Raw genomic sequence first — 12,934 nt, 5'->3', positions numbered from 1 at the left:
GACAGTGTCCCATACAGGGGGCCAAGGGGACGTTTTTCTTCGTGTGTTTTCTTGTCTGTTATCTGTGTCGTCATACTAGAAAGGAAGAAGCACCGGGACGGGGACATTGTCTTTTGTGTCCCCGAAGCTTGTGCAGTACCTAGCACAGAGTGAGCATCTAGCATCTATTTAGTGGATGAGTGGATAAGGTTCTACCAGAAAAGTCTTCATGGAGGAGGTGGGGCTTGGGGGAGTCTTTGAAGGAAGCAAGAGAAGGAGTTTCTGGGTCCAGGAGAAGTGAATTTGAAATGAGGAAAGGTGACTGTGGAGCAGTGAGGAAGGGGTTCCCCAGGGAGGCAGCAAAGTGGACAGACAGAATTGAGGGGGTCAGGGACCCAGGCGTTGTCTGGAGCAGGGCTCTGAGATGAAGGCTCAGGCATGGGAGCTCCGGCAGGTAGTAGGTCCTTCACGACCTGAACAGCAGGACGTGGTCACCTTCCCTGGGTATAAGCAGGGCCCTGCCCTGTGCTGGTGCACGTACAGGAGTGTGGCCCTCGGCAGGCGGCTCCTGGACCGGGACACTGAGGACAGGGAGAGGGGGACCAAGGTCTCCCAGGCGTCCCGGTGTAAGGATAGAGGTGCTGACTGTTGAGTTAGGAAGAGACACGGCAAAAGCACTCTGCGTGAACTGTAAATCTGATGAACAGCCTGGACCCTCAGGGGAGAAAGGGAGACGGAAACTCCTAGGGAATGAGGCCTTGGAAGCTTCCATTCAGCTCCAGGCTTTATCCCAAGAGAAGTCATCTGGGATCTGAAAACCAAGACAGGCCTCTGTCCCACACACCAGGCGGGGGTGTCTGGGCCACGTGTTAGCCAGCAGGGAAAGCAGGGTGTCCTTCTGGGTGGCCCATGCTGCCAGCCTAGGGACATGTCTGCGAACCTGCCTGGCAGACAGGGAGACACATGGTATGCTTTTCTTATTCGCACTCAGCAAAAATTAGGAAGCACCTCATTTCCCAGGATCTGCCCAGGGGCAGTCATATACCCGCTGTGACTGAGTCTTTGTGGCTACCCGACAGGGAGAAGTCCTAGGTCTTTTTACAGCTGAGAACACCGAGGCTCTGAGAAGGACTCCCTCAGTGCTACCCACTGAGCAACTGAGGGCGTGTTGCAAACTGCTATCCCTTGTCATTCCAGAAAATTCCACAGCCAGTGTGAGCGAGGCAGAAAGGAAGGCCCAAGTATACTACCGTGCATGTATGAATGAAACCAGGATCGAGGAGCTTAAGGCCAAGCCCCTGATGGAGCTGATTGAGAAGGTGAGTTCTTGGAGCAGGCTCTCATGATCTCCTCCAGCCTGAGCCACCTGCCTCCGCCCCTCTGGCTGCCACCCCAGCTCGCAGGTACCACTGGGGCCTGGCGACCTCACATCTCCAACCACCGCACCCAGCTGGACTGTAGAACCTGTCGGGGCTAAGTGTGTCTGGGTGTGTGTGTGTGTGTGTGTGTGTGTGTGTGTGTGTGTGCGCGCGTGCACGTGCTCATGTGTACGCATGCGTCTCTGTGGGTGGGGATATCTGTATTTGTGTCAGGGTACGCGTCAGCACCTGTTGTGGATGTGTGCCACACGTATGTATGCCTCTCTGCATCTGTGTGTGGGATGGGGGCCGTATTTGTAGAAAAAGCATTTCTCTACCTTGTTGCTTCCCTTTCCGCAGAGGGTGTGTTTTTGTGAAGAGGGGTATGTTCCAGAAGGACCAACTGAAAGTCTCAGATCTGAAGCAGAACCCCCTCCCCGCCCCGCCCCAGGGCACCTGGGTGGCTCAGTTGGTTGAGCGTCTGACTCTTGATTTCCGCTCGGGTCGTGATCCCAGGTAGTGGGCTCAAGCCTTGTCAGCTCCGTGCTGAGCGTGAAACCTGCTTCAGATTCTCTCCCTCTGCCCCTCTCCCCACTCTCTTTCTCTCTCTTAAAAAAAAAAAAAGAAGAAGAAGAAGAAGAACCCTCTCCTCCCCCGTGAGGAGGGCCCCAGTTACCCCAGGCCTCCCATTCTCTCACGGGGGAGGACTCTTTCTTGCTGGGCACCTCCCAGTCAGCCTTGGATGGACTCTGCAGGGGCTGCCTATGACTGGCCAGGCTGCCTGACACCCACAGAGGGTGGCCATGGATGTTTTCCAGCTGTCTCATGCTCCCTCAGGGCCCCGCCTCCTGGCTTGGCTCTGAGAAGTCATTGCAGCAGGATGGGGAGCTGTGGACACCGGAGACCAGACAGTCCTCCCCTCTGGCACTGGTCCCACATGCCAGTGTGTGCCAAGCCAGAGACACCGAGGAGGTTACAAAATCCCATCTCCGGGGCACCTGGCTGGCTCAGTTGGTAGAGCATGTGACTCTTGATCTCGGGGTCGTGAGTTTGAGCCCTGTGTTGGGTATAGAGCCTACTTGAAAACAAAACTCCCAGGGGCACCTGGGTGGCTCAGTCGGTTAGGCATCTGACCTCGGCTCAGGTCATGGTCTCACGGTTCATGAGTTTGAGCCCCGCGTCGGGCTCTGCGCTGACAGTGTGGAGCCTGCCTGGGATTCTCTCTCTCATGCTCTAAATAAATAAATAAATAAATAAATAAATAAATAAATAAACTTAAAAAAAAAAAAAAAAAGAGTCCAAGCTCTGAGAGACACAAGAGACCATGGCTTTATCAACCTTTTTAAAAATACAGACTTTTTTTTTTCCATAGGCACAATTGAATTTTGTGCACAAGTGAATCCACATGAGTCAGTATTCAAAAAGTGAACAGGGTGTGGGAGAAGTCTCCTTTCCATCCCCGTCCCCAAGAGAGCAGCTGCCACGTGGATTCATTGCTCGCTCGTTTAGGGCAAATCTCGTTCCACCCAGCGTCTCCTGTTGCTGGCCAGACACTCGACGAAGACCATCCCTTTCATTTGCTCTTGAGGCTCAGAGACAAGTCCGTGGCAGGAGCAGAATTCACACCCGGGTCTCCTGCCACCTCTTCACCTCCCCCTTCCCTCTCTCTGCCCGCAGCTAGGGGGCTGGAACATCACAGGCCCCTGGGACAAGGACAACTTCCAGGACACCCTGCAGGTGGTCACCTCCCACTACCGCACGTCTCCCTTCTTCTCTGTCTACGTCAGTGCCGACTCCAAGAATTCCAACAGCAACGTGATCCAGGTGAGCTGGCCTGGGTCCCCAGGAAGACGAATGGGCATGTTTTGCATTTAACCTGTTCTGAGTTTTGCAAGGGCCGGAGTAGGGGCAGACTTGCCCTGGGCGACAGGCCTCTGGTTTCTGAGCCTGGATTATTTCTGGAGACTCTGAACCGTGAGATTTTTGTCGGCAACAAGTCACGAAAGAGCAGGCTGCCGTCCTCGGGTAGGTGGGGTCAGTGTAGCACAGACGGGTCTCCGGGGTTCTGATCGGTCACCGTGGGCCCCCAGAGTGATGCCAACTCCTGGACACAGCTAAAGCCACCTCCCGGTTCCCTCACCTCAGCCTCCGCCCTTTGTGGCTCTGCTTGGAATGGCTTGGAGTCCCTCTCTTCCTGCCGGAGCCTGCCCTGGACTTTGTATCGGCACCCCCAGGGAAGCCCCGGCCCTGATCTGCCCACCCTCAGATGAGGAAGCGAGGAGCCCAGGCTGGGGGCCGTGAAGGCCGAGTTCCCATCCAGTTCTGCCTCTCACTCAGCATGTGACCTCGGGCAAGTGCCTCAACCGCTCTGAGCTGCAGTTTCCTTCTCAAACGAATTGTAACAACACCTCGTCTAGGCTCTGAGAGTTGCTGTCAGGAACTGACCCTCCCCTACCTGCCAGACCCTCAGCATGTCCTCCCCTGGCTCTCTCCTTGGAGTCCTCATTCCAGCTCTGAGGGCTAGGTATTATTTCCCCTATTTTCCATGCGAAGAACTAAGGACCAGAAAGGTTCAGTGACTTGACTAAGGCTACAGGGGTCTTAACCACTGCACCGTCTTGGGAAGTGTTTAATTAAGTAGAAGCGCCATGCCAAGCCTAAGAGCTGTTTAGAGGGAGGGTGGCTCTAGCCCTTCGGAAGGGCCCAGAATCCCCGTGTCCGGGCAGCTATGCAGCCAGACATGTGTCTGTTCCCACGCCGGCTGGCCCCACCCCAGAGGGGTCCTCCGCTACCAGCTCCTGCTCTGGCTGGGACCCAGGCCGGTCCTGTGTTGCCATGTGCCAGCTGTCCCCACAGCAGGTGGTGTGTATGTGCGACAGGAGACCCCCTCTCACTCCTGCCTTTCTCTCCAGGTGGACCAGTCTGGCCTGGGCTTACCCTCAAGGGACTATTACCTGAACAAAACTGAAAACGAGAAGGTGAGTGTGCTTCTTCTTCAGAGAGAGTGGCTCCCAGCCCACGCCCTGTGACGTTTTACCCTCTCAGTGTCCCCTCCACAGCACACCTGTGCGGGTCTTTGAAGCTGGAGTTGCACTGACGAATCAGTTATCTGATGGATGATAGGCAGTCCCTGGCAGAAACAGACTGGCTGTTTCCCATTCAGGCATCGTGGGCACAATAGGCAGGGGATGGGCAGGTGTCTTTTGTCCCCACTGTAGAGCGAGACAGCAGTAATGGCCATGGCCATCTGTGGGTGCTAAGCCTCTTATATACTTACCTCTTCCCCCGCCCCCCCAGTAACCCCGCAGATACAGAACGTCTCTGAACTTCATTCACCTCATCTGCCATGTGGGTATTATTTTACCTTGCCTTTTATAGAGGAGAGAGCAAGGCCCAGAGATGCTAAGTGACCCGCCCAAGGTCACAGAGGGGTGAGGCTGAGATTCACATCCAGACCAGCTAACTCCAAAACCCATGCCTCTCATGATGTCCCGGAGAAACCTCGTCTGTGGTTCATCATGTCTCCATTCATCCTGCCCACTTGTATTGGGCGTGCACCTACCAAGTGCCTGATGCTGGGGGGAGAGTGGGGACTGAGACAGTCATGGTCCCCGCTTAGAGTCTAGCAGGGGAGGCAGACGTTAATGAACTAACCACCCAGTTGGAGGCATAATGACAAATTGTGATAGCTCAAGGGTGAGCTGAGAAAGTCGAACACGGGAACCTAATTTGGATCTGGGGACATGGTAGAGGAGGGCAGCTCAGAAAAAGTGTGTTGTAAGAACCGAAGGATGGTCTGTGGGTAGCTTTCCCGTGATGGGTGTCCGAGCGGGAGTGTGGGTGGGGAACAGCAGGGTCCCCCACCCACTCGAGCACCTGAGGGCTTCGTCCCGAGTTCCGTGGGCAGCCGGTCTGCGGACTTCCCGCACTGGGCTGGCCCTGCCCCACCCGCCACCCGTGTCCAGCGTGCAGCAGGTGACACGACTGATAGACTGCGGGTGCTGGGCCCACAGGTGCTGACGGGATACCTGAACTACATGGTCCAGCTGGGGAAGCTGCTGGGTGGAGGGGACGAGGCCACCATCCGGCCCCAGATGCAACAGATTCTGGACTTTGAGACGGCACTGGCCAACATCACCATCCCCCAGGAGAAGCGCCGGGACGAGGAGCTCATCTACCACAAAGTGACAGCCGCCGAATTGCAGGTAACGTGAGCTCCGGTTGACGTGGAGCCCAGGGGAGGTGCAGGGCTTCAGGACGTAGGGTGCTGGGCTGAGGCTTTTATACCCACTTCATCAGGTCCCCAGAACAACCCTAAGGAGCAAGGATGGTTGTCACCCCAGTTCACAGATGGGAAAACCGAGGCTCAGAGAGGCTAAGTTATCTGCTGAAGGCCACACAGCTTTTCTGTAACAACAGCATTTACCTGGGGAGGCTCTGTGGTCATAACGATAATAGCTCACACTGATTGGGCATTTCCATGCTCAAGCCCCAGTCACATCGAGCCTGGTGTATATACAGCAAACAATAGACCTGAGAGGTGGGTTCTGTAGTCACTTCTCCCTTTTCCAAGCCAGGAGGTTAAGTGACATGTTCAAGTCCCTGAGGCTCCCTGAGTGCCAGGGGAGCTGGACATTGGACTCACGCGTGGCTCATGGCATCTGTTCTTGACCACGATCCCTGGCAACCTCCTGGAGGTGAGAGGGGGTTTCTCTCTGTCACCTGGTGTAACCCATTGGAAAGCAAGTGGCCCCTCTGCTGAAGGCTGCCCCCTGGTGGCTCCTTGAGGCTTGCAGGTGGTGAGTTGACTGCCAGTTCCGTCTTCCCAGTTCACCATGTGTTGGCGTCTGGCTTTATCCCAGGTCCCCAGGGTCGCAGAGGAATGAGCCAGGTGGCCTTGGCCAGTCTTCCTGTTTCCTGCCATTGCCTAGGAAGCCTCGGTGAGGCCTGCTTCTCCGCTGGGGAGGGTGACTAGGCCAGTGTGTAGGGGTTGCACCGAGATGTCTCCTCCGTCCTTGTCTACCTTGACCAGCCAGGTCCCGCCCACCCATTGGAGTTGGCTCATGCGCTCTCTTTTCAGAAAGAACACCTCGGTCCCTACCCTTTTTCACCCTCCATTCCTTGCTCTGACAGGTATAAGGCCACCGTCAGGGCCTTGCTCTCTACTTCCAGGGTAGAGAGGAACACCAACCAGGAAGCAGTCCCAGACTCCCTGCTGAGTGCTCTGGGTGAAAGAAGGAGGGCACTAGGACCCGAGTAGGGGGAAGTCAGGGAAGGTGAGTGGGATGTGTGGGCAAGAGCAGCACCAGGCCGACAGGGTGTCCCAGGTGGAGATACAGCCCAGGCAAAGCTGGGGATGAAGGTGAGAGAGTCTCTTCTGGGTGCCAGCTGCCCTTCGGGTCCCCGGAGGAGCTGGCATCGGGGTGAGTGGTGTGCATGAGTTGTTACAGAGATCAGCAGCCTGTGTCGGGGACCATCTGGCACCGTGTTGCCACTCTGAGGTCCGGAGGTCAACGGAGATGCTGTCTGTGCAGTGATTTGGTTTGCTCCAGCTGTCCGCTTCTCAACGCAAGAAGGGCCTCAGCAGCAGCCCAGCCCCCCACGGTGGCCATAATGCCAACCGACCACCCCCAGGGAAGCAGAGGAGACACAGTAGCCCTGAGCACATCTGCCCCAGCGTGGCTTCCGGGCTCTACCCCAGGGCACCTTATAACATTGCTTTTGCTCTGATCTTCGAGCAAGACAGGAAAGGCTTTTCCTCCCCCGCTGCTGCAGAGCCCTCCACGTAGGGGAGGACTTTAGCAAAGGTACAGGCCCTGGGCTTGGAGTCAGAAGACTGCTCTGGCCCAGCCCCACTAGGAGCTGTGTGACCTTGGGCAAGTCGCAAGACCCCCATGTGAGCCTTTGTTTCCTTCCTCACTCATTCACACCTGCTTTATTCCAGAACACAAGAGACAAATGAGAGGCAGCCCCTGTCCCCATAAGGTGGACTGGTTCTTTAGTCACAGAGTTCTTTGAGAACAAATTGAAAACTCTGGAGTGTCTCCCAGGGGAACAGGGCATGTGTGCATATTAAAAAATTATGTCTAGCATTTAAAGATTAAGTCCTGGAGCCCTGAAACCTAGTATCCTCCAAAAGAATCTCTTCCTGGCCTGCCCACAGGGTTTAAGAGGATGAGATGAGGCAAAGGATGAGATTTCATTTTGTAAGCTCATGTGCACAATTCAAATGTACTGTAGTAATCATTATTCGTGTTATTCCTTTGTTGTTGATGATGCCAGCCCACGTCTCTAACACTAAACCAATTTGATTTATTCCAGCCTTGGACAGAGAATGCCTTGCTATTCCCTGGTAGCTGGAAATTTGGTTTTCTTCCTACACCCCAGGTGACTCAGGGAAAGGTGTGCCAGCCTTCACAGTATGTGTCCAGGCTAACCCCACCAGAATAGAGTGGTTCCAGGCCAGCCCCCATCAGAGTCTGAATTCAGAGCCACGAATCAGACATCCTTCTGTTCCTTCTCTGGGGGCCTGAGGCCCTTCTCATTCCTTTCTAAGACCTTCCATATCAGAAGTTGTTTGAGGGGTGCCTGGGTGGCTCAGTTGGTTAAGCGTCCGACTCTTGGTTTCAGCTCAGGTTGTGATCTCACAGTTGCATGAATTCGAGCCCCGCACCGGGCTCTGCGCTAACAGCATGAAGCCTTCTTGGGATTCTGTCTCTCTCCCTCTCTGCCCCTCCCCTGCTTGCGCTCTCTCTCTCTCTCAAAATAAATAAACTTAAAAATTAAAAATAAGAAAAAGTTGTTTGAGCATGAGTCCTGTCCTCTGCTCTAAATTCTCCAGCTGAGATCATGTCTGATAGCATCTTCCTTTTCTCTCTTATTTTGCAAGCCTACTTGAGCTGGCTGGTTGGTGACCAGCAGTACTCTTTGGCTGCAGGTTTGGAAAATAGAGCTGACTGGTGTGCCCCAAAGGATTTGAGTCACAAGTGGAATGTCCCGGTCGGTTAAAACAGCCGTCTCTATGGATACAGATCTAGGCACACATGTTTAAGTTAGGCGTTCACTAAAGCAAGATTGAAAATGTGAAAATTCTGTTCAACACACACCTTATCTGGAGTTATGGGAATTTGCTTGCACGGAACACCTGCTCTCCCAGACGAAACAGGCGTGTGTCAAGTGCACAGGGATTTATCACCACCTGATGTCTGTACCCTGATTAGAATGTTCCAGTCTCCTGCAGTTTGTGAAGCTCTCGTTCATTGTGTAAACAATGACATTTTGTAAACCTGGTGAATTTCCCAGGCGTCTTTGCCAGCAGATCATGCAGGCAGGTGTCTCTAAGCGTTGAGCCCTATTTGACCGTCTCACCTGGACACCTCCCAGTTTTGCAGCCACAGAAATTGTTAAAGAGAAGCCCCAGAGGTTACCTGCCTAGGGGATTCTTGCCAGAGAGAAAGAGTTAATGGACAAGCTAGGGAGAAAGGCAGCTCAGGTTTAAAGAGCAGGCCATCCCCATGAGGTACAGAGCAACCAACCACGGTGAGGTGGGGGGGGGGGGGTGCAGAATGTTGTCCCCATTTTATTTGTATTTATATTTGTGTTGGGGGGGCCATTTTAGAGAAAAGCTACAGAACGGCTTGAGGTCCCAGAACAAGTTCATGGTGAGGACTCTGATCCGTGTCTCCTCTTGGAGTCGGGTGGGCAGGGATGTGTGGGAGCCCGCCGGGCACGCCTCTTTGGAATCCTGTCTAGAGCATCTCTGACAAAAACCACCGAGGGAGTTTGTGGTAGGTCCTGATGCCACTATGAATCGCCTCCCTGCCCTCTAAGAGCTGGCACACCGCTGCCTGTGGGAGCTGCCCTCTTCTGTCCTCGGAGGTCCTTATTCCCCAAGAGCTGAGTTGCCCTTTGAAACCGGAGAGACGAGGGAGCCTAGATTTTAGACCTGAACACACTAGCTAACTACGTGAACTCAGAAAGGTCACCTTAGCTCATCTGCAAAGTCAGCATCTGTTAAGGGGAGGGCTTTATGACTGCTTTCTCACTGAGGGTATCGTAGGTAGTTACCAACAGGTTATAGGTTCATCTGATGTTGTAGATTGATTTTACATTGTACATTATTGATTGATTTTACCATATGAAGGCCGATTGTAATGTGTCTCCTGCAGCCTTTGTCTTCAGTTCTGCCCTTTTGCAAGGGAACAGAGAACAGAATTTATTATCCTTCAAGCCCAGGCCCACGCTTGGGAGACCTTGAGAATGATTACAATAGTTAATATCGATTGAGTGCTTGTTAAGTGCTGGCTACCATTCTCTGTGACTGACACATATCAGCACTTTTGCTGTATAACACAGTATATGTTTGCATCTTGTAAAATTACAGGGCGGAAAAGTAAGAACAACAGGTCGTGTGGGAGAAATAGGACTTAGAGCGTTCCAGGGCCCTGCAGTTTATGAAGCTCTCATTAATTGTATAAACAACTCCAATTAGATTCAAAAGTTGTGCCACTTGAAAGACATCACGCTAAGTGAAACAAACCAGTCACAGAGACAAATACTGTATGGTTCCACTTACATGAGGTAGCGAGAGACGCCAAATTCATAGAGACAAAAAGTAGAATAATGGTTACTGGGGGCCCAGTAGGGAGGGAACTAGGGGGGATTCTTGTTTAATAGGTGCAGAGTTTCAGTTTTGCAAGATGGAATCTGGAGATGGACGGTGACGGTACTTAATGTCGCTGAACTGCATGCTTAAAAATGGTTTTGATGGTAAACTTCATGTTTGTGTATTTGACCACAGTTAAACCCAGAAGTTGTGCAAGTCTGTAACCAAAACAATAACTGGAACCTGGAGAGAGCTCAGCACGCCTGGAGGCTGCCTGGCGGGCAGTGGAGGAAGGCTGCTGTGGGCACAGAGACCGCGCAGGCGGATGGGCTCTGCGCAGTGGGGGCTGCTGCCGCTAGGCGGGCTGAGAGCAGGCTACCTGCTCGAAGCTGGAAGTTACTGGAAGCCGGAGTGCAGAGGGAGCTCTGGCATCGGCCGTCGTTTTAAATGATCTTATGGGCACCTGGGTGGCTCAGTTGGTCAAGCATCCGACTCCTGGTTTAGGTTCAGGTCATGATCCCAGGGTTGCAAGGTGGAGGCCCGTGTCGGGGCTCTGTGCTGAGGGTGGAGCCTGCTTAGGATCGTCTCTCTCTCTCTCCCCCACCCCCCGGCCTCTCTCCCCAGCTCATGCACTCTCTCTCTCTCTCTCTCTCTCTCTCTCTAAACAATAAAAATAAATAAAAATAAATGATCGTAAAATAGAGCTGACCAGCCAGCCTCCTGTGCATCAGCAGAGCTGGGGGCTTCTCCTTCCTTGCTGGAGGTTGTCAGTCTAAGCTTATTTTTTCAGATCCCGTGCCCAAGAAAAATCACCCATGGCCCGAAGCATTTGCACATTTTACTGCTATCATTCTCGAATTTACCGGTCGTATAGCCTAATCACCTAGTAATTGGTATGATGGAAGTGCATGTTGAATGGAACAGACAGCATTAACCTGTTTAATCCTTACACTAACCCCATGGCGTGAGTTCTGTTATGATGAGGAGATCCCTTTTCAGACGAGACCCCGAGGCACAGAGTGGTTCATCCACTTACTCAAGGTTACACAGCTAGTAAGTAAGAGAGCTGGAATACGAACCCAGGCGGTTTGGCTCTGGACGCTACAGAGCTTTCCGTTATAGGCCCGTCTGGGCTCAGTTTCTTCATCGATATACTGGGGACAGTGGCGCCTCCCACCTAGGCCTCTCATGAGGTCCCGCTGAGAGAAGACGTGTGAGTCGTTTGCAGTGGTACCTGGCACAGGAGGGGCTTGCAGAATGGTAGCTACTGCTGCTGTCACTGTGTCCCCTTTATTCCGTCCCAGCTCCGTTTCAAGTTGAAGTTGGTGTTTGGCTCCTTAGAATTCTGTCGAGAGCATCTCTGACGAAAGCCAGAGACCTCAGTTCGACATCTGCACAGGGCGCTGTCCGTGCCCAGCTCTTCGGAGGCATGGTGCCGCCTTCCTCGAAAGAGCACCCTGGAGCCTTGGGCGTGGAGGAGAAACAGCCCAGCCAGAGTCACACGGTCTCTTCCCTTCCAGGCCTTGGCGCCAGCCATCAACTGGCTGCCCTTTCTCAACACCATCTTCTACCCCGTGGAGATCAATGAGTCCGAGCCTATTGTTGTCTACGACAAGGAGTACCTGGGGCAGGTCTCCACCCTCATCAACAACACGGACAAATGGTAAGGGACGGCCAGGCAGCCCTTGGGGTCACACCCTCCTGCTGCGGACAAATGGTAAGGGACGGCCAGGCAGCCCTTGGGGTCACACCCTCCTGCTGCCACCGCTGTCCTCTTCTCCCGCCAGATAGGTGTGGCCAGCGGGTGACAGACTGACTCAAGAGCGTGGGCCCTGGGGAGAGGCAGCCCTTCAAATCCCAGCCCCTCCCCCACCAGCTCTGTCCCCTTGGGCAAGTTTCTCGCCCTCGCCTGGTTCATGCTCCGCATCATAAAATGGGGCTGGAAACAGCACCTACCTGGTGGGGATATGCCAGAGCCGAGTGAGGGTATGACTTGGGATGGGGCTCAGTGAATGTTCGCTCATATTTGTAGTTAATACTTCTGATTTTTTTTAATTTTAAAGATTCGTTGGAGAGGTTTTTGAAAACTACAGAAAAAATAGAAAAAACTTAAACTTACCCAAACACTGCTGTTGATTCTATGGGGTGTGTGTGTGTGTGTGTGTGTGTGTGTGTGCGCGCACGCACGTGTGTCAGGGAGAGAGAGGTGAATTTTCTAATACATGGTTCCTTTTTTCCCCATTGTTGTGACCACATGTGTAATCTGCTTTTCTCTTGACCTTTGTCAAGAGCATTTTCCCCATGTTATCCCGCACTCTCTGTGGACCTCATTCTTCAAGGCTGCACAGTATTCCACCAAGTATACATATGATTATTTACTCAACCCTTCCCCTATTGTCAGACATTTAGGTTGGTTCCAGTTTGAGGCTAGATGCTCACCGTTGTGAACATCTCTTTGTACCAAGGTGGCTTCTTTGCAAAGGTGACAAAAGCCACAGAGGATTCTCTGTGCCCTGAGGGAGGGGGCAGTGAGCTCTTTCACGCAGACCGTGGCGGGGCTGGCCAGAGCTTCCTTTCCTGCCCCTCCTATTCTTAGGGCCCCTTCCCTGACGCTGGCCCTCTGGCCGGGACATCTCCAAGCTGGGGACATGGCAGCCTCCTCCCTGCTCCAGCCCAGCAGTACACAGCATCCAGGGGGCATCTCCATGCTGCCCTTCCACGGCTTCCAGACAAAAAGCAGCTATGCAACAAGCGTGTATTGAGGACGTGTGATGTACAAATCACCTCACTAGGCACTGAGGGGTTTTCAAAAGAGGACCCAGGCTCTGCCTTGAAGAGCTGACATTCCCTGTTAGTGAGCAGTAACCTGCCAGACTGGGGCAGGTGGGGGAAAGAGCCTGCTAGCTGAAGGCCGGTTCTGAGCGCCCCCTAAAGGTCATTGGGGGAAGTGCTGTGATGCTCTCAGCTCTGGGCCCTTCTGAGCTGTCTGATC

General features: G+C 53.4%; 1 protein-coding gene across 2 annotated transcripts in view; it reads left to right on the top strand.

Moving 5' to 3' along the window:
• Window positions 1-12,934, top strand: part of ECE1 (endothelin converting enzyme 1) — a 112,583-nt gene that overhangs the window by 78,919 nt on the left and 20,730 nt on the right. For both annotated transcript variants that reach the window (XM_042952095.1, XM_042952094.1), the window contains exons 5-9: window positions 1,177-1,298; window positions 3,015-3,161; window positions 4,250-4,315; window positions 5,351-5,542; window positions 11,463-11,605. In XM_042952095.1, coding sequence (XP_042808029.1) covers window positions 1,177-1,298; window positions 3,015-3,161; window positions 4,250-4,315; window positions 5,351-5,542; window positions 11,463-11,605 — 670 coding nt within the window. The remainder of the gene's footprint in view (window positions 1-1,176; window positions 1,299-3,014; window positions 3,162-4,249; window positions 4,316-5,350; window positions 5,543-11,462; window positions 11,606-12,934) is intronic.

This window comes from Panthera leo, chromosome C1 (genome assembly GCF_018350215.1).
Source record: "Panthera leo isolate Ple1 chromosome C1, P.leo_Ple1_pat1.1, whole genome shotgun sequence".
NCBI classification, from domain to species: domain Eukaryota; kingdom Metazoa; phylum Chordata; class Mammalia; order Carnivora; family Felidae; genus Panthera; species Panthera leo.
This window is presented reverse-complemented; position numbering and strand designations above follow the sequence as displayed.